The sequence below is a fragment of the Gopherus evgoodei genome, chromosome 11 (assembly GCF_007399415.2).
Source record: "Gopherus evgoodei ecotype Sinaloan lineage chromosome 11, rGopEvg1_v1.p, whole genome shotgun sequence".
Classification (NCBI taxonomy): Eukaryota; Metazoa; Chordata; order Testudines; family Testudinidae; genus Gopherus; species Gopherus evgoodei.
Window position 1 is genome coordinate 19,737,611 of NC_044332.1, and position 23,937 is coordinate 19,761,547.

At 39.0% G+C, this 23,937-nt stretch overlaps 1 protein-coding gene across 4 annotated transcripts in view; it reads left to right on the forward strand.

The window, feature by feature from the left end:
- Nucleotides 1–23,937, forward strand: part of RAPH1 (Ras association (RalGDS/AF-6) and pleckstrin homology domains 1) — a 165,114-nt gene that overhangs the window by 58,071 nt on the left and 83,106 nt on the right. For all 4 annotated transcript variants that reach the window (XM_030580421.1, XM_030580422.1, XM_030580423.1 and 1 more), the window contains exon 2: nucleotides 19,086–19,205. In XM_030580421.1, the coding sequence (XP_030436281.1) occupies nucleotides 19,086–19,205 (120 nt within the window). The remainder of the gene's footprint in view (nucleotides 1–19,085; nucleotides 19,206–23,937) is intronic.

Consider the following 23,937-nt stretch of genomic DNA (forward strand, 5'->3'; position numbering starts at 1 on the left):
AAATCAAACCAACCTTGATGTAATTCAGCATGAATTAGCAGTCTCTGCTAAAGGAAAGTTCAGGAATTAATAAATAAGGTCGTTGCACGTCATGATTGACACATTAGATTGTATGTGAGAGGAGAGGATGCTATTGAATGCCTCACTTAGTCTAGTATAGTTTACCAAAGGTGTAGGGCAGAGTGACATGATTGTGTTTGTGCCATTTTCAAATGCTGTAAGGTGGATGTCTGAAATTAAATGGATGTTGCCTATAGTCCAGTGTAACCAGTACTTCACTTTCATGAACACTAAACTCACTCACAAATTAAGTAGCAACACTTAGCTTGGCACTGTAAAACCTTTTCAAATAACTATCAGCTGTTCTCTTTTGTTAAGGTTGCAGCTGTATTAAGATGTATTTTGTTTAAATTATAATTAAGTGCTCCCTGCATATACAGTACATCCTGTCTGTCTGTATTTCCTGCTAATAATTTAAAAATAGCTCAGTAGTGGTTTGCAGAATTTTAATCTACAGAAATACTGCCACTTACACTGAGTAGCTCTCTTAAACTATTTCGGAATCTAGTTTTTAGTTTCTACTTGAATTAAAATATTTTAGTTACATTTTCTACATGGACATTCTGTTTCTACTCAAGTTTGTTTGGCTACAGCACAAACATGTCCAATGAGTCAACATTATTTGAAGGAGGAAAGTACAGTCAGTGTTTCACTGATATAAGCTCTTACATCGCATAATGAAGATATTGAGAAATTTATACCACAGACAGACTGCATTTTAAAATGACTTTAAGATTATACATACTATATTCGTTTATTCTCTTTCCCCAGTTCATGCTTAGAGAAGTGGCAAGACTACTCCTGCAGCTGGTGAGAGGAGTGGATTTATGGGAAAATGGGTTTAGTGGACACACCTGAAGTTGTACCCTCTGCTTAGTTAGAATTTTTTAAGCAAAATTTTATTCGGAGAAAGCCTTCCTTTCATAGAGTCACTAGCTAAGCAATGGCTTTAAGAAGTCTACAGGTTGTCTCATAAAAGATCTTCTGTGACATGATGCAATCTGAGATGCTCTAATTTTATGACAATTAGCCTTACATCCAGTTGGTTTCTCTGGCTGATGTCTTGGTTCAGGAAATTGAACATAATGAATGATATATCTCTTCCTTTTCAAGAGAGTATCTGTTTGGCGAGCCACTAGATTAGACTTGAAAGATATTAGAGAGAATAAAGGTTTTACTGTTTGCCTTCTCCTTCAGATGTGATTGTTAGCCCTTTCAGCAGAAATTCCAAGAATTTTTGGATGTAATTTCTCCTCTGGTCTCCTATAGATAGTCTCCAAAGATGCGGGGCCTTTCAAATCTTCTAGGATATAATAGTGGTCAGTTCTGATGACTTTTGAGAGCATAAGCCAGCTTTTTGTTACATTTCTGGGGAAAGTTAGTTGTAAGCAGAAACTTGTAGAATTCAGTGTGTGCTGCTTTTTGTTCTTGTGATCATTCTCTCGTTTTCATGCTTTCAAAAATAAATTAAAGTTCTTAAGCCATGATAGATCACCACCTTGATGTCCAAATAGTATTAGTGAGCACCTCCTAAAGAGACTTTTGGATATTCATGTACTTTGTCATAGAATTAAAGGTCAGAAGGGACCATCACATCGTCTAGTCTGACGATCTGTATATTACAGGCCACCAACACTACCCAGCACCTGCATGCTAACCTCAATAACTGACCCAACAGTTGGGAAGTGCTTGGATAATCTTAGTTCAAAAATTGAGACATCAGTTTGTTGGAGTTAATTAAAATGAGGTCTAAAAACTGTAGTATTGGATATGAATTTGAGGAAAAACTGTTGCTCCTTTTTCTGAAAGCCACCAGCCAAGCAGAAGTTCATGTTTGTGTGTGTTCATTCTACTGAATACTCGCTTAGAGTTTCCCATCCATACTAGCAACTTGTTGCATCCCCCCATCACATAGCATGAGTGTGAATCTGTGGAGATTGCTATTGTCCCTTGTCTCAAAAATTGATCTAAGGATTATTCCTATGATGTTACAAGTTTGGCAGTATTTGAAACTTGGTATTCTTATAAAGTTACCTTGTTCTCCCCAAAAATTGCTTCTCTCCTTGTATTGTAAGTTATCTATAATGGCATTTTTCAAGATCAACTCAGGCATGCCTTATTTTTCATCACACTCCAGACAAATACGGACAAGTAATTTCTTCTGGTTGCCTATTTCCAATCATTCCTACATAGCCATTATTATGAATGCTCCCTTCAGTAGCTTGTCTGAGACCGGTCATTGTTCCCATCTGACATTTTGGGGATACATACCTGAGCTCTAATGCTAGACAAATATTTGTAAGCAGTTTGAGCTTTAGTTGCCAGCTGTGATTATTAACATAGAAATTATGTGAAGGGTCAGAAGTTTGTACTTATTCTGACTTGGATATTCAGATATAGCTGATTACTTTCATCCCAGTTTTAGAAAGCAGTAAGGAAATAAGTTGCTTGTTCAGAAGATAACGTACAGGATTTGTGTGGCTGCAGAAATTAATATTCCAAAATGATAGATATTCATGTGAACGTTGATTTTTTTTTTTAAGAAAGCTTAGTAAAAATCATGTCTGTTTTTAAGCCTAAAATGACAACTAAAGGGAAATGTGTTAACTATTTACGCTAAACAGTCTTTTTCTCCTTGTATTTAGCTGTGATACGAAGTACATTTCTAAGACCTGGAGAAGAGCTCTGAGTAAGCTCAAAGCTCTGAGTAAGCTCAAGAACTTGTTTCTCTCTCACCAAAAATAGTTGGTCCAATAAAGAATATTACTTCACCCATCTTGTCTCTCTAATATCCTAGCACCAGCACAGCTACAACACTGCAAACTACTAAAGGAAAAGGCATTAAGACAGTTTGTCTTAAAAGTCGTGTGTAGACATGTATTTAATTTCAGTGGTAGTGTGAGGAATCCTGTTAGGTGTGTTTGGTTACCTTGTGTGGCTATACATACTTTTAACTTTTTTAAATTGCTATTTTACTGCAGCTCCAGCCTGTTTAAAGGAAATTGCAAAACACTCTTAGTATACATGCATTAAGGTTTTCTTATGTTTAAAGATAAAACCCTGCTTGTTGCATGGGTCAACAGAGGTAAGAAGTGTAAAGAGACGTGCCACCCCTAATGCACAACAGCAGGAAAGGACGTGCACTTAGCCTGCTAGAAATGGGACCTGGCTGTCACATCTGCTGATTACCATACCAAGAAAGGACTATCTACCTACTGAAGGGAGCGATTGGGCACTCATCTGATAGGCATCAGTTTGAAGTATGTTGAAATGCATGGTAGTTTACTTATTTTTTTGGTTTGTTTGTTTTTTTGGATTTCTTTGCTTAAAGATTGCCTAATATGTTCATCCTCCATCTCCCAGCTGCTTTAAGCCATTAAAATCGTGTCTTAAGCTCCTGTTAAGAATTTTGTAAGGGACAAAATTTAGCAATTATCTTTATAGTCCAAAGCTATGTTGTAACCTTGAACAAAATGTAAAAGTTCACACTGAATGATCAAGTCCTCAGTAATAAGAAGGAAAGGGGAAGTGAACTAAAGTAAAGTTTCTAATCTAATCTAATACTCCTTCCATGTTGCCTTTGGAGCTGGAGTACAATTGGGTTTCACATGGAAGACCAGTTTAACTATGTTAGTTACCTGATGTTGATGGTAAGGGAAGCCTTCCTGGTGAGACAGTGGGAGAAGAGTACGAAGCATATAACTGATTTCAGGGGTCAGATTTTAAAAACCTTGTCACTTTAAAAACGCTCAGCAGCTTAGTTATCTTTTATGTTTATACCTTTTATTAACTTAGTACTATAATGGGAGTCATGGGGGCAGCAAACATCATAACTGAGGTCATACAATGTTTTCCGTTCCAAGTCCCTGTTTTCAAACTTTCTGAAATTTTTCAGGGTGACTTTTTTTTTATTTTATTTTTTTTCGGAGAGTAATCTTTTTAAGTTTAGAACAAAAAGTAATACAGATTGGTAGTTATCAGGAGAGTTTTTAAAACAAAACAAAAATCTTTCTTGTTTAAAAAATAACCACATCTTATATAAAATGTATCTTACTGTTGCTAAGAAGTACCCTTGAGCAACCTGGTAGAAAATGGTTTTAAGTAGGCCAGGTTAAGAGCCTTTAAAATCAGACTTTGCACAGGGATAGTAAGGCTTACAATGATTATAGCCCTAAGCTTATAAATTGCTCAGCTAAATGAGGTTACACTGTGCATATGTGCAAGATGTGCATTGGCTTAGGCCAGCACTCACCAGATCATTCCTTCTCTTTTCTATTCTTGTTATAGTGTCCCATCTTCATACTGATTTTGTTCCATGCTTATTTACTTCCCAGTAAGACTGCCAATATAATTGCAAGCTACTCAGTATAAATGGGGGTTGGAGGCACTGCAGGAGTTGTAAAAGTCATTAAGCCATAAAAGTTGTTGTTCATAAGCATCTTTGTGTGACTAGAAGAAGCTTCAAGACAAGATTTTCAAAAGTGTCTAGTGACTTTTTTTGGATCCCCAATTTGATTGACTTTCAGAGGGTTGTGTGCTCAGCAGTCCCTTTAAAGCAGGGATTAGCAACCTTTGGCACATCCCTCAGCCCATGCCACTTCCCGCAGCCCCCATTGGCCTGGAACGGTGAACCATGGCTAGTGGGAGCTGCGATTGGCCAAACCTGTGGACGCTATAGATAAACAAACTGGCCCAGCCCAACAGCAGATTTCCCTGACAGGCTGCGTGCCAAAGGCCACACAGTTTGACGAATTTTAAAATCACTGCATCAGTTAAGAAATATATCTCTGTAATCAGACATACCTTTTGTAAATATTTCTTTCACCTGGCAAAACAAAGCCTTTGCTTTTTTTTTAAACTGGGAGCCACCCAAATGGTTGACATAAGATGCAACATAATCCTAGCAAATTTTTTCCAATCACCTTTGTAAATGTCTTTGTCTTGAGGCGAATTCTCCAAATATATTTAAATTATATCCCCCAAAAACTGTGACTTTGCAACCTCAGAAGAGTTTTAAAAATAAACATTGAAAAGTTAGGAAATGGCTGAATTAAATTGTCTACGGAACCTTCATTTGGCCCCCTTGTATATGTGCATTAGTAGACAGTCTTTCATTGCATGATCGCATGCTATTTTTTCTATAGAACTTCTGTCTCATTCAGTGCACAATCCTCCTGATTCAGTGCGTCTCACAAGTTATTTAAAACCCGCCATACAAACCCTGCTCTGAGTCAAAAATTATATATATTGCCTCTTGGACTTTTTTGTGGTGCTGTGCCCGTAGTATAAGAATGCTTCTCAGATATTAATGTATTTATTCACCAAATCTCCTATAAGTTTAGATGGTAGTATTCCTGTTTTATAGATGGGAAGCTGAGACAGATTTCATTTTCAGTGCCCAAATTGAGATATAAAGGACCTGATTTCTTTTCCAGAGTATTTTGCATTTTTGTAGCACTTTGTGTTTAAAGCAGAGTTCCAGCCATCTTCATTTACAGTTGAGTCCTCAGCACTTTTGGAAATGTGACCCCAATTGTGTCTTATTTGGCATCTGGAAAATGAGGAACACGTAGTTCATGATCATCTTTAAATAGTTTGGATTATGTGATTTGTGCAGCATCATTTAGGAACGCTGTGGGAGAAGTAGGAAGAGAATCCTATTCTCCTGGGTGACATTCTTAACCATAAGATCATCCTTTTCTTTTGAAGTTCTCTGCTTCATTTATTATACATCTTACAACAAATGAGGGCAGGAGTCCTATGGAAAACCATCTCCTTGACTATACAACCCTGATTTCATTCACTAATCATTATCCATCCTGTGTACTGAATTGAGGCAGTGTCTTCCCCTCCATTCCTCATAATTATAATTCAAACTGTTAAGGGAATTGACAGTTGAATTACCTGATTTTCTTGCACTCGGTTTGTCAGCCAAAATGTTTCATCATTTTAGATACTTTTTTTATAAAATGAAATTCAATGCCAAATGAAACATTAAATGATTACCAAATGAAATTAATACATAGTGTGTGACTTTTAATATGCTCCAGATAAAACACCTGAACCATATGAACGTGTATTGAAATGACTGTGTATTGAAATAAAGCACTACATTATTGTTTAAATGTGACCCACAAATGATATTTTAAAAGTTGGTCTTCTTTACTGCTTTGATGTATTAAAAAGACCTGAGAAGATGTGTTGTTTTTTTCTGTTAATGTAGAAAACTCAAAAATGTAAATGCTGATATTCCCTAGTTTTTAATTGGAGAATTAAAGAAAGTACAAGAGATGTTTATGATGACATCTTAACATATCTGAAGTGGTGATGATGTTAAATCTTCATTGACTAATTAACATTTTGAATAAGAATCTATAAACCAACAAAACAGAGTTTTAAATATTCAGATGGAAAAAATCTTATCCTCTTACTAGTTCAACATTTAATTCCTTCCTTGTGCCACCATTTCAATAGTTCCTCCAGTCATAGGTGCCCAAGCTAGATAATACAGTATTTGTCTTTTTATAATATAAAAAATAGCTGGAAAAATTTCATAATTCGATATTACAATATAATCAGGCATTCTTTGTACATCTTAAAGAAGTGAAAAACAGCATATGCCCAATGTTCGTCTTCCTTTTGCAAGGCATCTTTAAATGTAGACTTAATGAACTATAGTTTTCTAATCTAGGTTAATGCTAAAAGTGGTTTTAAAACAATGTACTAATGTTACACATTACATTTAGTCCTTTATTAATCTGTTTTTTAAAACTTGTCAATGGACATTATTTTGTGGACTTGATAAATGCAGAATTTTAACTAATAACCTGTATATTTTAATTATTCCATAAAACACCTACGTGGAAAAATAACTGACAATTTGTAAACAGCCTTTTGGTTTTCACACTTGGGTAACTGAAACAGCCAAAGGATTTTTATCAAACTTTCCTTAAGTTTTCACCTGATCAGGTGAGAACAAGCCTGGAAAATTATAACCTGAAGCATAACTTTTGCAAAGTTGTGTCTAAAAGTAGTTGATTTTCAGGAGACTGTTATGGGGCATAATATTAAAAAAAAAAAATCTTGTTTATATGGTGGTTTGAATTTGAATTTTGTGACTGACAAATATTTTGAACCATATATGTTATCTAGCTGCATTTGTGGTTAAGTAATAATATGCAAACACCAGGCCACATTTAGTGATTTCTATGTCTGCTGCATCTAAAATTAAGTAACAGAACTAAAAAGTATTCATTTATCTGAACTATGTTTCTAACACTGTTTTGGATATTATGGTGAAAGGGGTACTGTTTTCTAGTGTATGCTTTAAATTAAGTAGAAATCTGGTGAAAAGATTTGTTTGGAGGAGATTCCTAAGGCTGTTGTCTAACTACCCTTCTTTCAGTCTTGTCAAGAAAAATGAATGTTGAATTTTTTTATGTAAATTTCCAAGTTTCTACTCATAAATATTCAAGCAGAGTTGTTATCCCTTCAGCTTTTAAAGATAGAACTGCTGAATATATTGTTGTTCTTAAAGCCAGTAACAGCAAATTGTAAGAAATTTTTTTACTGTTGAAAAGTTTGATGGGTTCTGAATGGCATTGGAGTCCAGTGTGTTGGAATTTATTTTGGTCCCTGTGTGGACGGACACTCAATATTTAAGAAGAATAAAGTAAGTATTAAAGTATACTGAAACTAATTTTGATCCGTTGCTAGAACTTTGTGAATTACTTTTGTTCATATCCTGGATAGCTTTCCATAGAGCAAATTTAATTTTGGCTCAGCTTTCGTCTGCTGTCTGATTTATTAGCCACAATTTTATAGCCTGAAGTAATTCGGAAACCCAGTCCACTCTTGAGAATTCAAAGTGAGAATTCAGATTCACCTTTTGGATAAACTACAGCAGAGTCTAGTTTCTCAGTGATATACTGATATCGTGAATAGGGATACATTTAAGTTTCCTTGAAGATTGATCAAGGTTTTTGGGTTCTAATTGCCTGAATATGTTCAATTTTATTTGTCTGTATATATTTATATTAAATGTGGAGGGGAGGAGGGAACCCATAAGCAACCAAGCAAAAAACTGTTACATGCACAACCTTAATACTGCATTGTGCATTAATCAGGAAACGAGAAAGTTAAAGCTGAACTGCTACCTTTATTGTGCCCTGTGTGTGCGTGTGGTATATGTTGATAGAATAGTTAATCGTGTGATTGTATACAAGAGAGAGTCCATTTGGCTCCACAACCTTAGATACACTGGCATATCTAAAATAGTATGGGCAAAATTGATGATGGTTAAGGAACCTGGTGGAGTTAGGCACTCAATTCCTGTAGGCTTCCTTGAAAATGTCAGCCAGAATATGTATGCCCAATGGGCTGGATTTAAATAAAAGAGGTTGCTTATTCAAATATATGACTTTTAAGTACTTTATGCAACATGAATGTTACTTTACCCTAGTATCTTTTATTTAATTCTTTGTTTGCTTTTTATTATGTCTTTTTAATACAGGGAAGTCTGCAGTAACAGGCATTTAACCAGAAAAGGCCAATCAGTTAAAAAAACAAACAAACAAACAAACAAAAAACAGAGAGAGAGATTTAACAGAGGCTAACTGGCCAAAGGGTGGCTTGTCTGTCAGTACCTAGTTGATAGTACTATCTCTCTTGTTTGTAGGCACTGAGGTATCCACATTTTTATAGTGCTTATTACAGTAGCATGTGGATTATTTTAAAAAACAACATACCATTTGTGTCTAATCATGGGCCTTCTGCCTTTTGAATGTATTGCAGGGTTGTTCTTTGTTTTCTATTCTGTCACCACTGGTAACTATATGATAGGAGACTTCCCAAATAAGTATAGTGTAGATCAATGGTTCTCGGCCATGGGTACATGTACCCTGGCAGTATGCAGAGGTCTTCCGGGGGTGCGGGGGGTACATCAACTCAGCTAGATATTTGCCTAGTTTTATAACAGGCTGCATAAAAAAGCACCAGTGAAACAGTACACAAACTAAAATGTCATACAATTACTTGTTTATACTACTCTATATACTATACACTGAAATGTAAGTACAATATTCATATTTCAATGGATTTATTTTATAATTATATGGTAAAAATGAGAAAGTTAGGAATTTTTCAGTAATAGTGTGCTGTGACACTGTTGCATTTTTATGTCTGATTTTGTAAGCAAGTCGTTTTTCAATGAAGGGAAACATGGGGGTACGCAAGACAAATCAGACTCCTGAAAGGGGTATTGCAGTCTGGAAAGGTTGCGAACCACTGGTGTAGTCAAGTCCTTAGAATCTGATCCTGAAAATACTTTTTACTGTTCACGGTGCCTACTACAATATCCTGTTGGGTTCAATTGGAGTAGATCCTGACCGTATTCATCTTATCTGATGGCATGAGTTTGTACCACTATGTCATTAGTCTTAATTGTATTTCATAGCAAGGAACTTTTAATTCATTTTGACTCAAACTTGCCTTGGGCCCCAAAGATCAGCTGTTATCTTACTGTGACTGTAACTTACTTAAGAAAATTCTGAACCATGAAAAGGAGGTTGCTTTTGACACACAATTTTAAGTTGCTAACCTTAATTCATGTGAAGTTTCATTTTCTATGGTCTTTTCTGTGTTCTCACACATTTTAAAACCTTTTGTGTCTCATATTGGCCTTGATAGGTTAAAAACAATGATGCTTTGCTTAAAAACAAACATGACAGCATTAAATACTTTTCCTGAATGGTGAATGAGTTTTTACTAATTTAAGAGTGTTTAATTGTGTAACTGAAAATGTAAATGATTACAGAGTTCTACTTCTGAGGAGCTAAGTACTTTTCCATAGAGCAATAAAGTAGAATAACAAACCCATATTTTTATATGCATTGAAAACTGAACAGACTCAACTGTTTGAAGTTCGTCTGGAAGCAAATTTCATAGCCAGTTTATTTAGGGAAGAAGGTGGATCTTATTTCAACGCAATCCTACAACAAAGTAGTCTTTCTGGTGTAGTGAGGCCTACAGTATTGGTCAGTCTCGGTATGTCATTTCTGTTTTAAATCTTGTTTTCTGGTTTTCTATAGAATTTTGCTTTTATTTTTCTTTCATATAGAAAACCTATAATAATAGTGGAAGAGAAACTGATATTCCCAATTCTCTCACTGTTTCATCAACACAAAAGTTTTGATAGTTTAGAAGGGTCCTATAATATGTGTTCTAGAAAACCTAGAAATGAGAATTGAATTTGAAAAAACCTCAAAAATGTGATGTGAGCTATTTTATTTAATTTTGATGAACCCTACTAAGGTACCTTCCCAAAAAAGCTAAAACTTGCCATTATAATAGATTATAGAAAAAGAAAGAAATATTCCCTTGCCATTAAACTGGTTCCAAAATTTTCATAAGTGTCTAGGGATTTTTGTTCCTTCAATGTTTGGGTACAAAGCCCGAGACATCTTAGAGTCCTGGTTTTTTTGTTTTTTGTTTGTTTGATATTCCCAATTCTCTCACTGTTTCATCAACACAAAAGTTTTGATAGTTTAGAAGGGTCCTATAATATGTGTTCTAGAAAACCTAGAAATGAGAATTGAATTTGAAAAAACCTCAAAAATGTGATGTGAGCTATTTTATTTAATTTTGATGAACCCTACTAAGGTACCTTCCCAAAAAAGCTAAAACTTGCCATTATAATAGATTATAGAAAAAGAAAGAAATATTCCCTTGCCATTAAACTGGTTCCAAAATTTTCATAAGTGTCTAGGGATTTTTGTTCCTTCAATGTTTGGGTACAAAGCCCGAGACATCTTAGAGTCCTGGTTTTTTTGTTTTTTTTTGTTTTTATTTTAGAAGGCAGCTGCTCAGCAATTTTGGACAGTCAGGCCCCTGTAACGTGCGTCATGACACCCACAAATGGAGGTAACCCAGAATCACTAATAATTTCTGTCCAAAATTTTTCTGGTTCCCACAAGCAAGTAAATTCTGACTTGTTGTGGACAATATGGCAAGTTGAGTCCAAGATCTTGATCCTTCATTGTACTCTATATGAATAGACTGGGCCATGGCTACACCAGCACTTTGTTGGCAAAACTTGTCACTCAGCGGTGTCCATTATCAGCAATGGGGTTAGTGGTAAGAATATTCACCTTCCAGGGCCAGTGAGGTGAGTGAGTTTAAATCTAAATGAGATGAGATGTTTGATCATCTTAGGCCATGTCTACATCTAAAATTTTGCAGCGCTGGTTGTTACAGCTGTATTAGTACAGCTGTATAGGGCCAGCGCTGCAGAGTGGCCACACTTACAGCAACCAGCGCTGCAAGTGGTGTTAGATGTGGCCACACTGCAGCGCTGTTGGGCGGCTTCAAGGGGGGTTCCGGGACCGAGAGAGCAAACCGGGAAAGGAAACCAGCTTCGCCGCGGTTTGCTCTCTCGGTCCCGGAGCCAGCCAGCAAACCGCGGGGAAGGAGACCTGCTTGCTCGGGGTTCCGGGACCGAGAGAGCAAACCGGGAACGCCGCGGTTTGCTCTCTCGGTCCCGGAGCCAGCCAGCAAACCGCGGGGAAGGAGACCTGCTTGCTCGGGGTTCCGGGACCGAGAGAGCAAACCGGGAACGCCGCGGTTTGCTCTCTCGGTCCCGGAGCCAGCCAGCAAACCGCGGGGAAGGAGACCTGCTTGCTCGGGGTTCCGGGACCGAGAGAGCAAACCGCGGCGAAGCTGGTTTCCTTTCCCGGTTTGCTCTCTCGGTCCCGGAACCCCGAGCAAGCAGGTCTCCTTCCCCGCGGTTTGCTGGCTGGCTCCGGGACCGAGAGAGCAAACCGCGGCGTTCCCGGTTTGCTCTCTCGGTCCCGGAACCCCGAGCAAGCAGGTCTCCTTCCCCGCGGTTTGCTGGCTGGCTCCGGGACCTAGAGAGAGCAAACCGCGGCGTTCCCGGTTTGCTCTCTCGGTCCCGGAACCCCGAGCAAGCAGGTCTCCTTCCCTGCGGTTTGCTGGCTGGCTCCGGGACCGAGAGAGCAAACCGGGAAAGGAAACCAGCTTGATTACCAGAGGCTTCCTCCTTCCACGGAGGTCAAGAAAAGCGCTGGTGAGTGTCTACATTGCATTACCAGCGCTGGATCACCAGCGCTGGATCCTCTACACCCGAGACAAAACGGGAGTACGGCCAGCGCTGCAAACAGGGAGTTGCAGCGCTGGTGATGCCCTGCAGATGTGGACACTCTCAAAGTTGCAGCGCTGTAACTCCCTCACCAGCGCTGCAACTTTCTGATGTAGACAAGCCCTAAGTATGCTTTTTGGGAACAGACACTGACTTATAGGAAATACAGTTGATGTTAGGATGGCTTGGGTGGAGCTGCAAAGGAGTTGGCAGACAGCACAGAATTTTAGTACCAGGCTTCCTGATGTAAAACAGTACTGTGCTTGTAAAAGCTTTCCTTGGGCTGCTAAATTTTATCTAGTGAGTAAATAGAATTAGGGCAAAGTGTCTGATGCCAGGTTAAAATAATTAGAGGAGCAGTTTGCAGCATGGGGATTCTATTTCCTTTAGATCAGGTCTTCATAAACATGCAGTAATAATTACTGGATACTCTCTTCTACTGGAAGAATAAAGTATGAAAAATGCTACTGAATAAATTAATTGCAAAATACAGTTTGTCACCCTTCTTTTGCTGCCCACTATACTGTAAGGGACAAAGAGGCTAGCCACGTAAAACCTCTGCAAATGTTAAGTACTGCCTACATTATTTTATAATTTCCATATATTTGATCATTCTACATCAGTAAGATTTCCCAAGGGTGAGTGGGTGGGTGTGGAATTGTATGTTACATTCCTATATAAAAAGCACCAAGTAACTTAGCCTCCAAATTTAATCTTTTTTTTTAAAAGGTGTTCACCGAACTTAATAGGAATAGAAATGTCTTAATGCTCAAATGTAATAGCATTGTTAAAGATAACACTATCAATTTAAGTAACAGTTTTGTGTTATTTTTTAACCAACTTTTATTCCAAGTAAACATCTAAGATTACTAAGACAAACTGGGGAAAAAAGTTCTTGTTTAAATATTTTTGTGCACAACAGCATTTTGTGTAAAGTTAGTATCTTTACCCCTGTGTAGTCAATCTTCCCTGTGTGTGTGTGTGTCTTTCATATGACATCAAGGGAAGAGGAACATAACCCCACCCCCCCCCCCCCCCCCCAAAATCCGATTGTTTAAATCACAGAAATTGGAAGGGAGATTTAAGGGCACAGCTGTAGTACCTGAAATTACTGTTAACTTGAATCTGAAGTAAAAAAGTTAACAGCATTCTTATGTTTAAAAACAGTACGTTCTTTGGGAAAGAGGACTTTTGTATGCATATGCGTGTGGGTGTGCAACACTTAGCAATACTTTAGGGAGCTCAAAAATAATTTATTTAAAAAAAAAATTGTGGCATGAGAAAGGGAAAATGAAACTGATCCATTGCACTAGCCAAGTAAAATGATATGGGGGAAAATAAAACATGAATGAAAAGTATTTTTTAAAAAAATCTTAGTTTTATAATTTGAAATGTTGTAAAAAAATCAACTTTTTTATATATATATGATTGATTTGAATAGTTTCTCTCTGAAACAAAATCTCACATGTTACTGGCCACAGTAAATATCCTTCTCTAATACAGTAAATACAATATCTTCCCCATTAGAGAGACAGGATGGGTGGGAGGTAATCTCTTTCATTGGACCAACTTCTGTTGGTGAAAGAGACAAACTTTCAAGCTTCCACAGAGCTCTTCTTCAAAAGCTTGTCCCTTTCACCAACCCAGTTGCAGCAGCTCTGCAAATATGTTCCCCAGGTTGCTTATGCCTTTTGATTAAATGTAGATGTAGTAGTCCTACATCTTATTAGTTGTATATCTTCAGTATTTGTAACAGTGCAAACCATGACTTTGTTTCTCTAAAAGTCATATTTTAGAATTTTGTAAAAGGATTCAAATTTATGCTATTTTGAACTAAAAAGTAACCAGTACCTTTTAGTTAATTTATGTTGCAAATTGCAACATATTTCAAGATTTGGCCAAATCAAGCCATACACATCCTTTTTTTTATTTTATTATTACTATTTATTTATCTATTTCTTGTTTCACTTCTTTGGGAGAGACGCCTTCTTTCCCAGGTTTATGCCTCTCTCTTCTCCCCACCAAACTCCTCAGAGTGTCTGTTGGGCTTCTTCAGCCCTGATCTGTTCCACTCCATTGGATGCTCTATTCTCAGTTCATCACCTGTGCTGCTAGTCTTTTCCTCCTAGAAATTTTAAACCTTTTTTAAATTTTGCATTTTGGAATGAATGCAGGATTCACTTGTGGAGGTCTTGGGTGTTTTGAGGAGTGGTGGAATTGTAGAGGAAATTGATTGCAATGATGCTGACCTTGCAGCTTGGAGAACTTACTAGGGGGAGAGGAGAGCCACAGAAAATTAGTAAATAGATTTGGATACTAAAGCTACTTACTTACTGAATTATTTGAGCCACTAAATCAGATGTTAGATAAACAGGTTTCCATTGCATTTCAGAGCTTTGGCCTTTTCTGAATAGACTTATTGTTCTTTTTCACAGTTGTCAGATCAAATATATAGCTGCAGTGGTTTAATGTAAAGCTATCTGTGGTTGGATGCTTCTTGTAAAAGTTAAAATTATATGTTTGTCTCATGAGACCAACTGAACCATGGTAGTATATTGAGGTGAGTGAGATGCCCAGAGGTGGAATGTTTAGAAATTGCCAGTACCTATTTAAAAATTAATGAATCTTGATGGATGGATAGTTAACCTTTGGAATATGTAGAAGGTTAAACCTTCCTTCCTGTGTGATGATCACCATAACCTCTTTGATTCTTGCATAAAAGTGGCTGGGAATGAAATCTTACAGCTGTAACTGTCTCTTTCAGAGAGAGGTTTCCTTTTGTTTCTTCATGCAGTGAGCATACAGTGTATTATAACATTGCTGAAGAAATCTGGAGAGCAGCCAGTATTTAAACTCTGAAGGGATATATTGCTGGCATTCTCTGTGGCTCATTTAAGCAGCATTTCTGTTTACAGATGCGTAGCGTCAGCTATTTGTAATTCAGTGAGACTGCATTTCCGGTGGATTGAGTAATGTTGCTTAACTGTGGTCAGCTGAATTCCTTGGACTAGAGAGTTGAATTCTTTTAGTGCAAAGTCTGTTGCTGGCAATGAACACGTGTTCAAGGATTAGCATGGAAGAATGTAATATGGCATGTTAGATGTCACTATGGACTTCGTGTTAGTGCTCTAGCTTTTTGGATGCTTTGTACTGCTCTTGTAAGTGGCAGGGGCAATGTCACTTTAGAAGAACGGGTTCTTAAATATATTAATAAAAAAATCCTTGCTTTTGTCTCCTCTCATCATAAGGATGAAAACTATAGTGGTCCTGCACACTTTCTTGGGTTGTGTAACTATACTTTCTATGTTTTAGGTGCTGGTATCATTCAAATTGTCTGACACAATAGTATTATGGTGACTCACTTTTAATTTCAAACCCAGTTACAGAAATCCTTTTCCATATTTTTTTTTGTTTGTGGTGTAATGAGTAGAGACAGAGAAAACTTACGATTTATGTTCTGTAATTGTCACCACCAGTGTGTATTACAGGAGAGCTGGTAGGGAATCCTATATTTAGGTTGCCTACCAGTTTCCCTTCTAAAAGATTCTTATGGGTTTTTTTTGTTTTGTTTTTAAAGAACATATAACACCTCTACTGTTAGTAGCAGATCTTTAATCATAGGTGCCAACTCCATGGGTGCTCCGGGGCTGAAGCACTCACGGAAAACCCACTTACAGACCTTCGGATCAGTTCCTCCCCCTTCCTCCAGTGCCTTCCACCCTCCTGAGGCCCTGCTGATCAGCTCTGCAGCCCCTTGTCTAGTGCCTCTTACCTGCCACCGATCAACTGTTCAATGGTGTACAGGAGGCACTGAAGAGAGAGGTGGGAAGGGGCAGAGCGGGAGTGGAAGAGGTGGGGAAAGGGTGGCGGCTTGGGGAAAGGGGTGGAAAGGGGACAGGCCTGGGGCGGAGCAGGGTCTGGAAGGAGTGGGGGTGGGGACTTGGAGGAAGGGGTGGATTGGGGGCAGGGTCTGGTGTGGAGCGAAGGTCCGCCGGGACCTGAGTAATTTGGCACCTGTGTCTTTTGATCCTTGACATGGAGAGAGCCTTATGACTAAAGAAGTGTCTTTTCTTTTGTCCTATGAAACTAAATTCGGATTCAGCAGAATTATAAACTGTTAAAAATCACCATTTGCCTGCATGCCAAAATAAGTAATATTAATATTTTGAAGAGCTGGGCCACTGCCAGGAGGTTCAGAAACTATACATTCTCTCACCTGCTCAGGTAGAAGGGAGACTTATCATTGCCTACTGAAATTTTGTGCTTGTAAACTGCTGCCATGACTCAGTGGCTGATGAAGACCAAAATTATTCAAATCTGGGTACCTAAAGTTAGGTTTCTAAATCCGTATTTAGACTCTTTAATAAGAAGTGGGCTGATTTTCAAATATAATGAGCTCCCAGTGATTTAGTAGCAGCCGGAGTTGCTCTTTGCCTCTAAATAGAAGTGGCCTATTTGTTTTTCAGTTGCCTAAATATGGGATTAGGAGCCTAACTTCAAGTACCCACACTTAAAAATGATTGCTTTGGCCTGCTTCCTTTTAATTTAAAAAAAAGTGTTTATGATTTACCAGTTAATTGTGTGGTGCCCCAGGCCTCTATGAGGGGGGACGGGAGTGGGGGAGGGGTCCCAGGCTTCCGTGGGGAGGCAGGCCTCTTGGAGGGCAGAGGGAAACCACCCCCAAATGCTCACTGACGGTGCAGCTGGGGCCGGGTCTCTGCACTTCCCCCCGCCGGTGAGTGCAGGCCTGTCCCTGCAGCAGAGCTCAGGGGACTGCGGAAGAGCCAGAGCAGCAGGGAGCAGTGCCGCGCCCTCGGTGGCCAGAGGAGGAATGACATCACTTCCTGGCTGGCCAGAGCTGATCAAAGCCACAATGCCCCCTCACACAGCGGCGGGAAGAGGGTTACATGTTTAGCCGGCGCTGGTGTTACTCTCAACTGCACACTCTCCTTTGGAGCTGACATTGAAAAAACTAAACCGAAGATTAGCATATGACACAACATTCTTATCAAGCTTGTTACATCGAAGTAAGGTGCAGACCCCTCCATTCTGTGATCATCACCACTGGCACTTTACTACTCCATGCCTGAATATACCTTTGCAGTGTGGGCAGAATCCCTTTCATAGAAGAAGCTAGAACATGTATTTACCACTGCCTGCCTCTATATTACAGGATGTCTTAAGCCTACTCACGTCAACAGGCTCTATGTCCTCACAGGTATTACCCTCCTGATATATGCAGGGAAGTTGCTAGTACAGTAGCACACACAAAGCATTGCACAGATCCAGGACATTCTCTATATAATATAACATCAACCTGAATCAACTGAAGTCACACCATTAAACCGCTGATATTGTCACCCAAATAGACAAGGGTTCAGTACTGAAAACAAGAGTAGAGAATGGCCTGTGTACACCAACTCCTACCAGTCCATCAGCTACCCGATGCAGATCAAGCCTTGATTTTTTGGGACTGCCATAATGGATTCCACACTCAAGTTGGCCAGTTGGGAGATGCAGTGGTCAAGTGGGTCTTCATCAGTGCCCCAAAACCAGTGACTGTGGCAGAGAGCCTCAAAATATGAGGTATGTCCTGCCATGTCACCTGCTTGAGCATGAATGATCTTCATGTGACTTGGTGGAGTGCAATGACTGGGCAATCACGTGCATGGATATGGCAGGAAGCACTGTAAGGACATTGCAAAAAGATGCGATTTTACATACAAAAATCACTGTAAATAACAGAAGAGGACCTACTTGGGAAAAGTTCCCCTCCTCTTCACCCAAGGGATTGTTTTCAAACCTCCGTTCGTGACCTAGAGTAGCAGAGAGACTAACGACTGTGAAGGAGCTCTCTGGAAGTTCATATCTTCACTTTTATCAAGAGGCAGGACCAGAACCTGGAATTCCTTCAGGCTACTTCATCCTTTTCTCATTTTCAGCAGAGAAGAATAGAGCTGATGATTTCATATCCTGCTTCCGTCTTTGTCTTTCTCCATTCTGCCTCTTACACACTTTGTGCTACCATGCTTTCTTGATTAGCATCTTTCCTAAATACTCATTGACTTTGCAGTGCCCAAAAGAAGCAAGTTAAGAATAACAATAAAAAAAAAATTTCCCCCAAGTTATTCCTGGCTGCTGGGTTTCTTAGTGAGTTCTATATTCTCTTTATCTGTTTTTTACATTGTAAACTGTTTGAGGAGGGGACTTTCGTCACTACTGTATGCCAGGTGCTCAGCTGCTGTAAACTCGGGTAGCTGCTAATCTGGCTGTGTCTGTTATAAATCCAAGCACATCAGTGGTTAGCAAATAAATAATAATGGTTCCCTTGAAATGCAGGGTTGATTACAGTTGTAATGTTTTGAACCAGACTATGGTAGCAAGAAATGTCGGTCTTAGAAGGAAAAAGCAACTAAAATGCACTGGAGTGAGATGGAACATCTACTCCAGTTCATTTTACATGGGGTTCCAGTCTAAGCATGATTACTGAGTGATTCTGTTGTATATTAATATGTCTCTGTTTCAGCCTTGTGAGAGTAAAAACAGAAACTATATATTTACTTAATGCAGAAAATTTATCTGACTTAATACTATCTTACAAAAAAAAAGTGTACCTGTTGCATAGGTTTCAGTAGCATCTCAGAAATATGAGATTCAAATGTCTACTTAGCGGTACAATTTTCCCATGATTTTGGTCAGTGATGTCATTTCCCACGGTAGCGATGTCATTTGTAGATAGACGTTTAATAAGATTCTTGAACTGCAGTCTTGCAGAATGTTCCCAAATAGTCTATTGCAATCCTCCAAAGAGACCTTGTTGCTGTTTTTTAAATGCTGAGTGTAAATTGACTGTATTTCTTTTGTGTTTCAGATGGAGCAATTATCAGATGAAGAACTTGATCATGGTGCAGAAGAAGATAGTGATAAGGAAGACCAAGATCTGGACAAGATGTTTGGACAATGGCTTGGGGAGCTGGACAAACTCACACAGGTCAGGGTGCTTTTGAATCAAAGGGTCAAATATTTCAATAAGTAATTGACACTGATGTTGCACATTAATTTTTAATGTCTTGATATATTCTTAGAGTATGTGTCAACGTGAATCCCACTGTAGGGAGCACATGCACCTCACGTGCATGAGATAGGAGTCTTTTGAAAAGCAATGTCTGTTGGGGCTGCACATGTGCTCTGAGTCTCTTTATGCTCTTGGGCTGATTGAAAACTGCAGACAGAGACTGTTCCCTCGTTGTCCAAGAATTCCTGATACAGAGCAAGACAACACTGACCAGAAAGACTTACTCATCTAAATAGAAGAGGTTTTTGGTGTGGGCAGCCAAATATGGTCTGGACTCAGTCCAGGCATTGATACTGCAGATCCTCTACTACTTAAAACAAGCTGGCATTTTGGTCACCTCTGTCCAAGTCCACCTCACAGCAATTTCATCTTACCATCTGCCTGTATCATTGTGCTCAGTCTTTTATGTGCTTTTCTACGTATTTTATAAATGATCTGAAAAAGGGGGTAAACAGTGAGGTGCCAATGTTTGCAGATGTTACTAAATTACACATGATAGTTAAGTCCAAAACTGACTGCGAAGAGTTAGAGGGATCTCACAAAACTGAGTGACTGGACAACAAAATGGAAGATGAAATTCAGCTTTGATAGTACAAAGTAATGCACACTGGAAAAAAATAATCCCAACTGTACATACAAATAACAAAATGGATAACAGGGTATTACTGTGTTGTCAGCTGGCTGGTGCACCTCTCCCACTGAACATTAAGGCCTATACCAGCCAGATTTCGAGCAGCGTCCTCCATTTACTTGAAGAATGTGCCAATATCAGAAATCTACAAAGGAGCATTGCAGAGTAACCTATTGAACCTTTTAAACATCGCTCTTTGACTTAGTGGTCAAGTCTGAGGCCAAGTTTGGGAAAGCATTTCTTCAATCACCGTTTGACTTATTTAGCTGAAACTCTTCTAATGATCCCGAGGGATACTGCTTACCAGTAACCTACAGTGGGATCCACACTGACACATACTCAAAAAACTTTTATTTATCCTGTGGTAACTGGGTTCTTTCTTGTTAGTTGGACCCTGTGACTTGCCTTCTGTCCCTGCATTTTGGAGTTTTCAACTATCATAGATTTCAGAGTGCGGTAGGGGGGGAACCAAGAGAAGGTCTCAGCTGCTCTGCCTTTAATGCCCTTACATTGGACATGAGGCAGCTCAGGGTGCATGCAAGGCCTTGGTGGATATTGCTATTTTAAAGACACCGATCTCATGCGTATGATGCACATGCGTACCTACAATGGGATTCGCACTGACTACAACATCTGAAAGAACCACACTTACTGTAGGGTAAGTAACCGTTCTTTCTGTGGAAATGGCACCCATCCTTTAATATCTTTTAAGTTAGTGGGGATAATATATTTATGGATGGATATAAGCTATTAAATAGAATAAAAAATTTCAGGTTGTATATTATATCATTTTGTTTAAGGAACAGTTTTTCTTAATTCTAAGCCTATGGATAAAGAGCCATGAAAAATCTTCATTCCTAGATGAACAGAAAACTATTTAGTGGCAAATTTATTTCATAATCTTGTGTTTACAAATCTAAGTTATGTTAACTAGATAGGAACCTTTTGCAAAGCCATTGGCTCCATTGCCTCAACATAGACATTTGCAAGAGGAGGAGTTTCAAAACAGATTTTTAGCCTTCAGCCCCCATAACTCACTTCAGCTTCATAATGCACCATTAGCTGCATAATGTACACGCAACCTCTTGGAATTTATTGGCATATTATTAATGGACAAAAATTACATTTACTGATAGTTAAGTTTGCGTCAGGACCTACCCCACCCAGGCAAAATCTCAAAATTCTGGAAATAAATAGTTAAGGAAAAAGTGTCCTGTGTGGTGTTTTTTTTTTGCCACCTTCATATTGCTCACAGTGCTGTTGTCAATACGTTCCATTGCTTCATAAGGTTTTCACTTCCATCTCCAACAGGTACTGAAAAGTAATATGTATCCTAACTTCATCAGACTTGTGGTGTCATGCAAAACCTTAAGTGACCTCATACACCCTTCTATCTATATCAACAGATTGGCATATCTGACTGTCACACAGTCAATTTACTTGAAAATGTATTGTCCCTTAACGTGACTGAGGTCATAGTTAAGATTTGGCATGAGCGTAATTAGAGCTTGCAAGAAATCCAGAGTATCTCCCTGCGCACATTCCTAGGCATTCATTATTCTATTCCAGCTGGACTATTGGAGCAAAGGAAAAACAGGTCTGTCTTCTCTGAATTTTTCTTTCCCAGGTTCGCTGGATGTTTATTGGACCGTAAAGTAAGATTTTTTTCCAGATGGAAAATTTTTGAAAAGTATATGTTTAAACTTTATGGTGCCCAGGACATCTTTTGAATTCACTGTGCCTTCCATAACCCCTCTCCCCCCCCCCACCATAAGTGTTACAAAACGTAGTCTTAAACCCTGTAGCACTTGCAGTCAATACTTTATACCATTTAGCACTCATGCATTTTGCATTAGTGGTTAGCATCAGGACATCCTGCTTTCTAGTGCCAGGGTGTTAAGGAGTATCTTATTTTGTGTTTTGGTTCCATTCAAGATTTTCTCTTGGTTTGCTGTAGCCAATCAGCATTTTTAGCAGTCTTATAAAACTCACCAATTCACCTTCTGAAGGCTTAGGTGAGAACTTGTTCTGCTGCTGTCACTAGAACCTATCTATATAAATGTTCATGGGACACAAAGTAATTTGATAACTCTTGATTTCTGTATTATACATAATGTATGTACTCCTGACCAAAACTTTTAACAAGCAGATGAGACTTTATCAAGAGGTCTAAACTATAGGCCAGAGACTATGGGTTCAGTCTGAGGAATTAAGCCTCCTCTCCTCTTCTCAGTTTCCATATTGGTCCTCATTATCCACAAATAACTCCAGTTCCTGACTCTACTGATAGCCATAACTGTATCCAGTAGCAGCGGTGTGTAAACTCACATGATTCTTGACAGTTTTATTGTCGCCTATTAGGTTCTAAATAGGCACATTTTCATTCAGGTGCTGCTTGGGAAATCTCTGAATAAAAGTAGAAGCACTACAGCCATCTGTTTGCAGCCTGAGAAAGACAGTGGTACATCACTGATTTACATTCTGTTTACATTTGGATGGTTGTCTTCCCAGTTATAAGCAATGACTTTTTTTCTCCCGAAGAGAAAACTTAAATGTGCAGAAACTGATGATTTAAGGTGCCCACATTCACCTTTATCACTTGGATTTTCCAAGCCCAATTGAGGTCAAAGACTGAAACAAAATCTGGGGAGGATGTCTGACAGAATTACTGGTGTTGGGTGAGGAGGGAAAAAGATGGATATCACACAGTTCAAAAATGAGTTGAAAAAAGATAAGAAAGAAACAGAAGTAAAATTTTTATTTCTGTGTGTGAGGTTCAACTGCCAAACTATTTAACAATGCTACATGGCTAGCTTGGAAGCTGAAATGCATTCACAAATTAAATTTCCCTTCCCTAGAGTTTGGGAATCTCTTTCCTTTAGCTCCTACCACACCTCTGGATCCCGAAACAAAAATTGAAATAAAACCTCTGGTAGTAGATAAAACTTACTTCCTCCTATGAAACTTTGCTTTTAGGAGATTTGGGCTTGTCTACATGGAGATTTTTTTTTAAGTTTTATACCAGTATACAGATGTGACGTTCCCCTGGTGTTCTCTGGATCGGTGATCTGCCAGGCCACTCCAACCCATGACTCTGGGAGCCAGTCTTACCCTGCTCTGCTGTGAGAACCCCAAGCTCCTTGGATTGTGTAACCGAATGACACTAGCCAGTATCTCCAGTCCCAGATACAAACCTAGGAACCTTCGTCTTGCAGTGTCCAGTTACACCCACTGGACACTGCAAGTTTATATTAGTTTGTCAGTTTAACAAAGAAATTGATATGCACCAGGCTTGTTATCCCCAGGGGAGTCTCTGACGCACTTTAAACCAAACGCACTGCTTCAGGTAGATTAAACAGATTTATTAACTACAAAGATAGATTTTAAGTGATTATAAGTCAAAGCATAAGAAGTCAGATTTGGTAAGTGAAACAAAAGCAAAGCACATTCTAAGCTGATATTAACGCTTTCAATGCCCTTACAAACTTAGGTGCTTCTCACCGCAGGCTGGCTGGTCACCCTTCAGCCAGGCTCTCTCCTTTGATCAGTGCTTCAGTCCCTTGGTGTGGTTTCTGTAGATGTAGGTGGAATAGGGTGGAAGAGCATGGCAAAGTCTCTCCCTTTTAACACATTTTCTTGCCTCCTGGCTTTGTCCCCCCTCCCTCTTCAGAGTCAGGTGAGTATTACCTCATCGCAGTCCCAAATTGACCAAAGGAAGGGGGGTGACTCACTGGAGAGTCCAACAGATCTTGTTGTTGTTGCCTGGGCCAGTGTACTTGTTCTTGTGAGGCTGGGCTTGGTTTGTCCCATACATGCCCTGATGAGGCGTGAACTGCCTCTCTGCTCTTGGGGAGTTTTTGCCTGGATTTGCTTTAAGCCATGAGGGCACATTTTCAGCCTCATAACTGTATAAATGAAATTACAATCTATAACATTACTGTTAAAACGATTACTATAACATCACTGTAACAACAATGCTCACTGCATCATGAGCCTTCCGAAGACACCCAACATGAT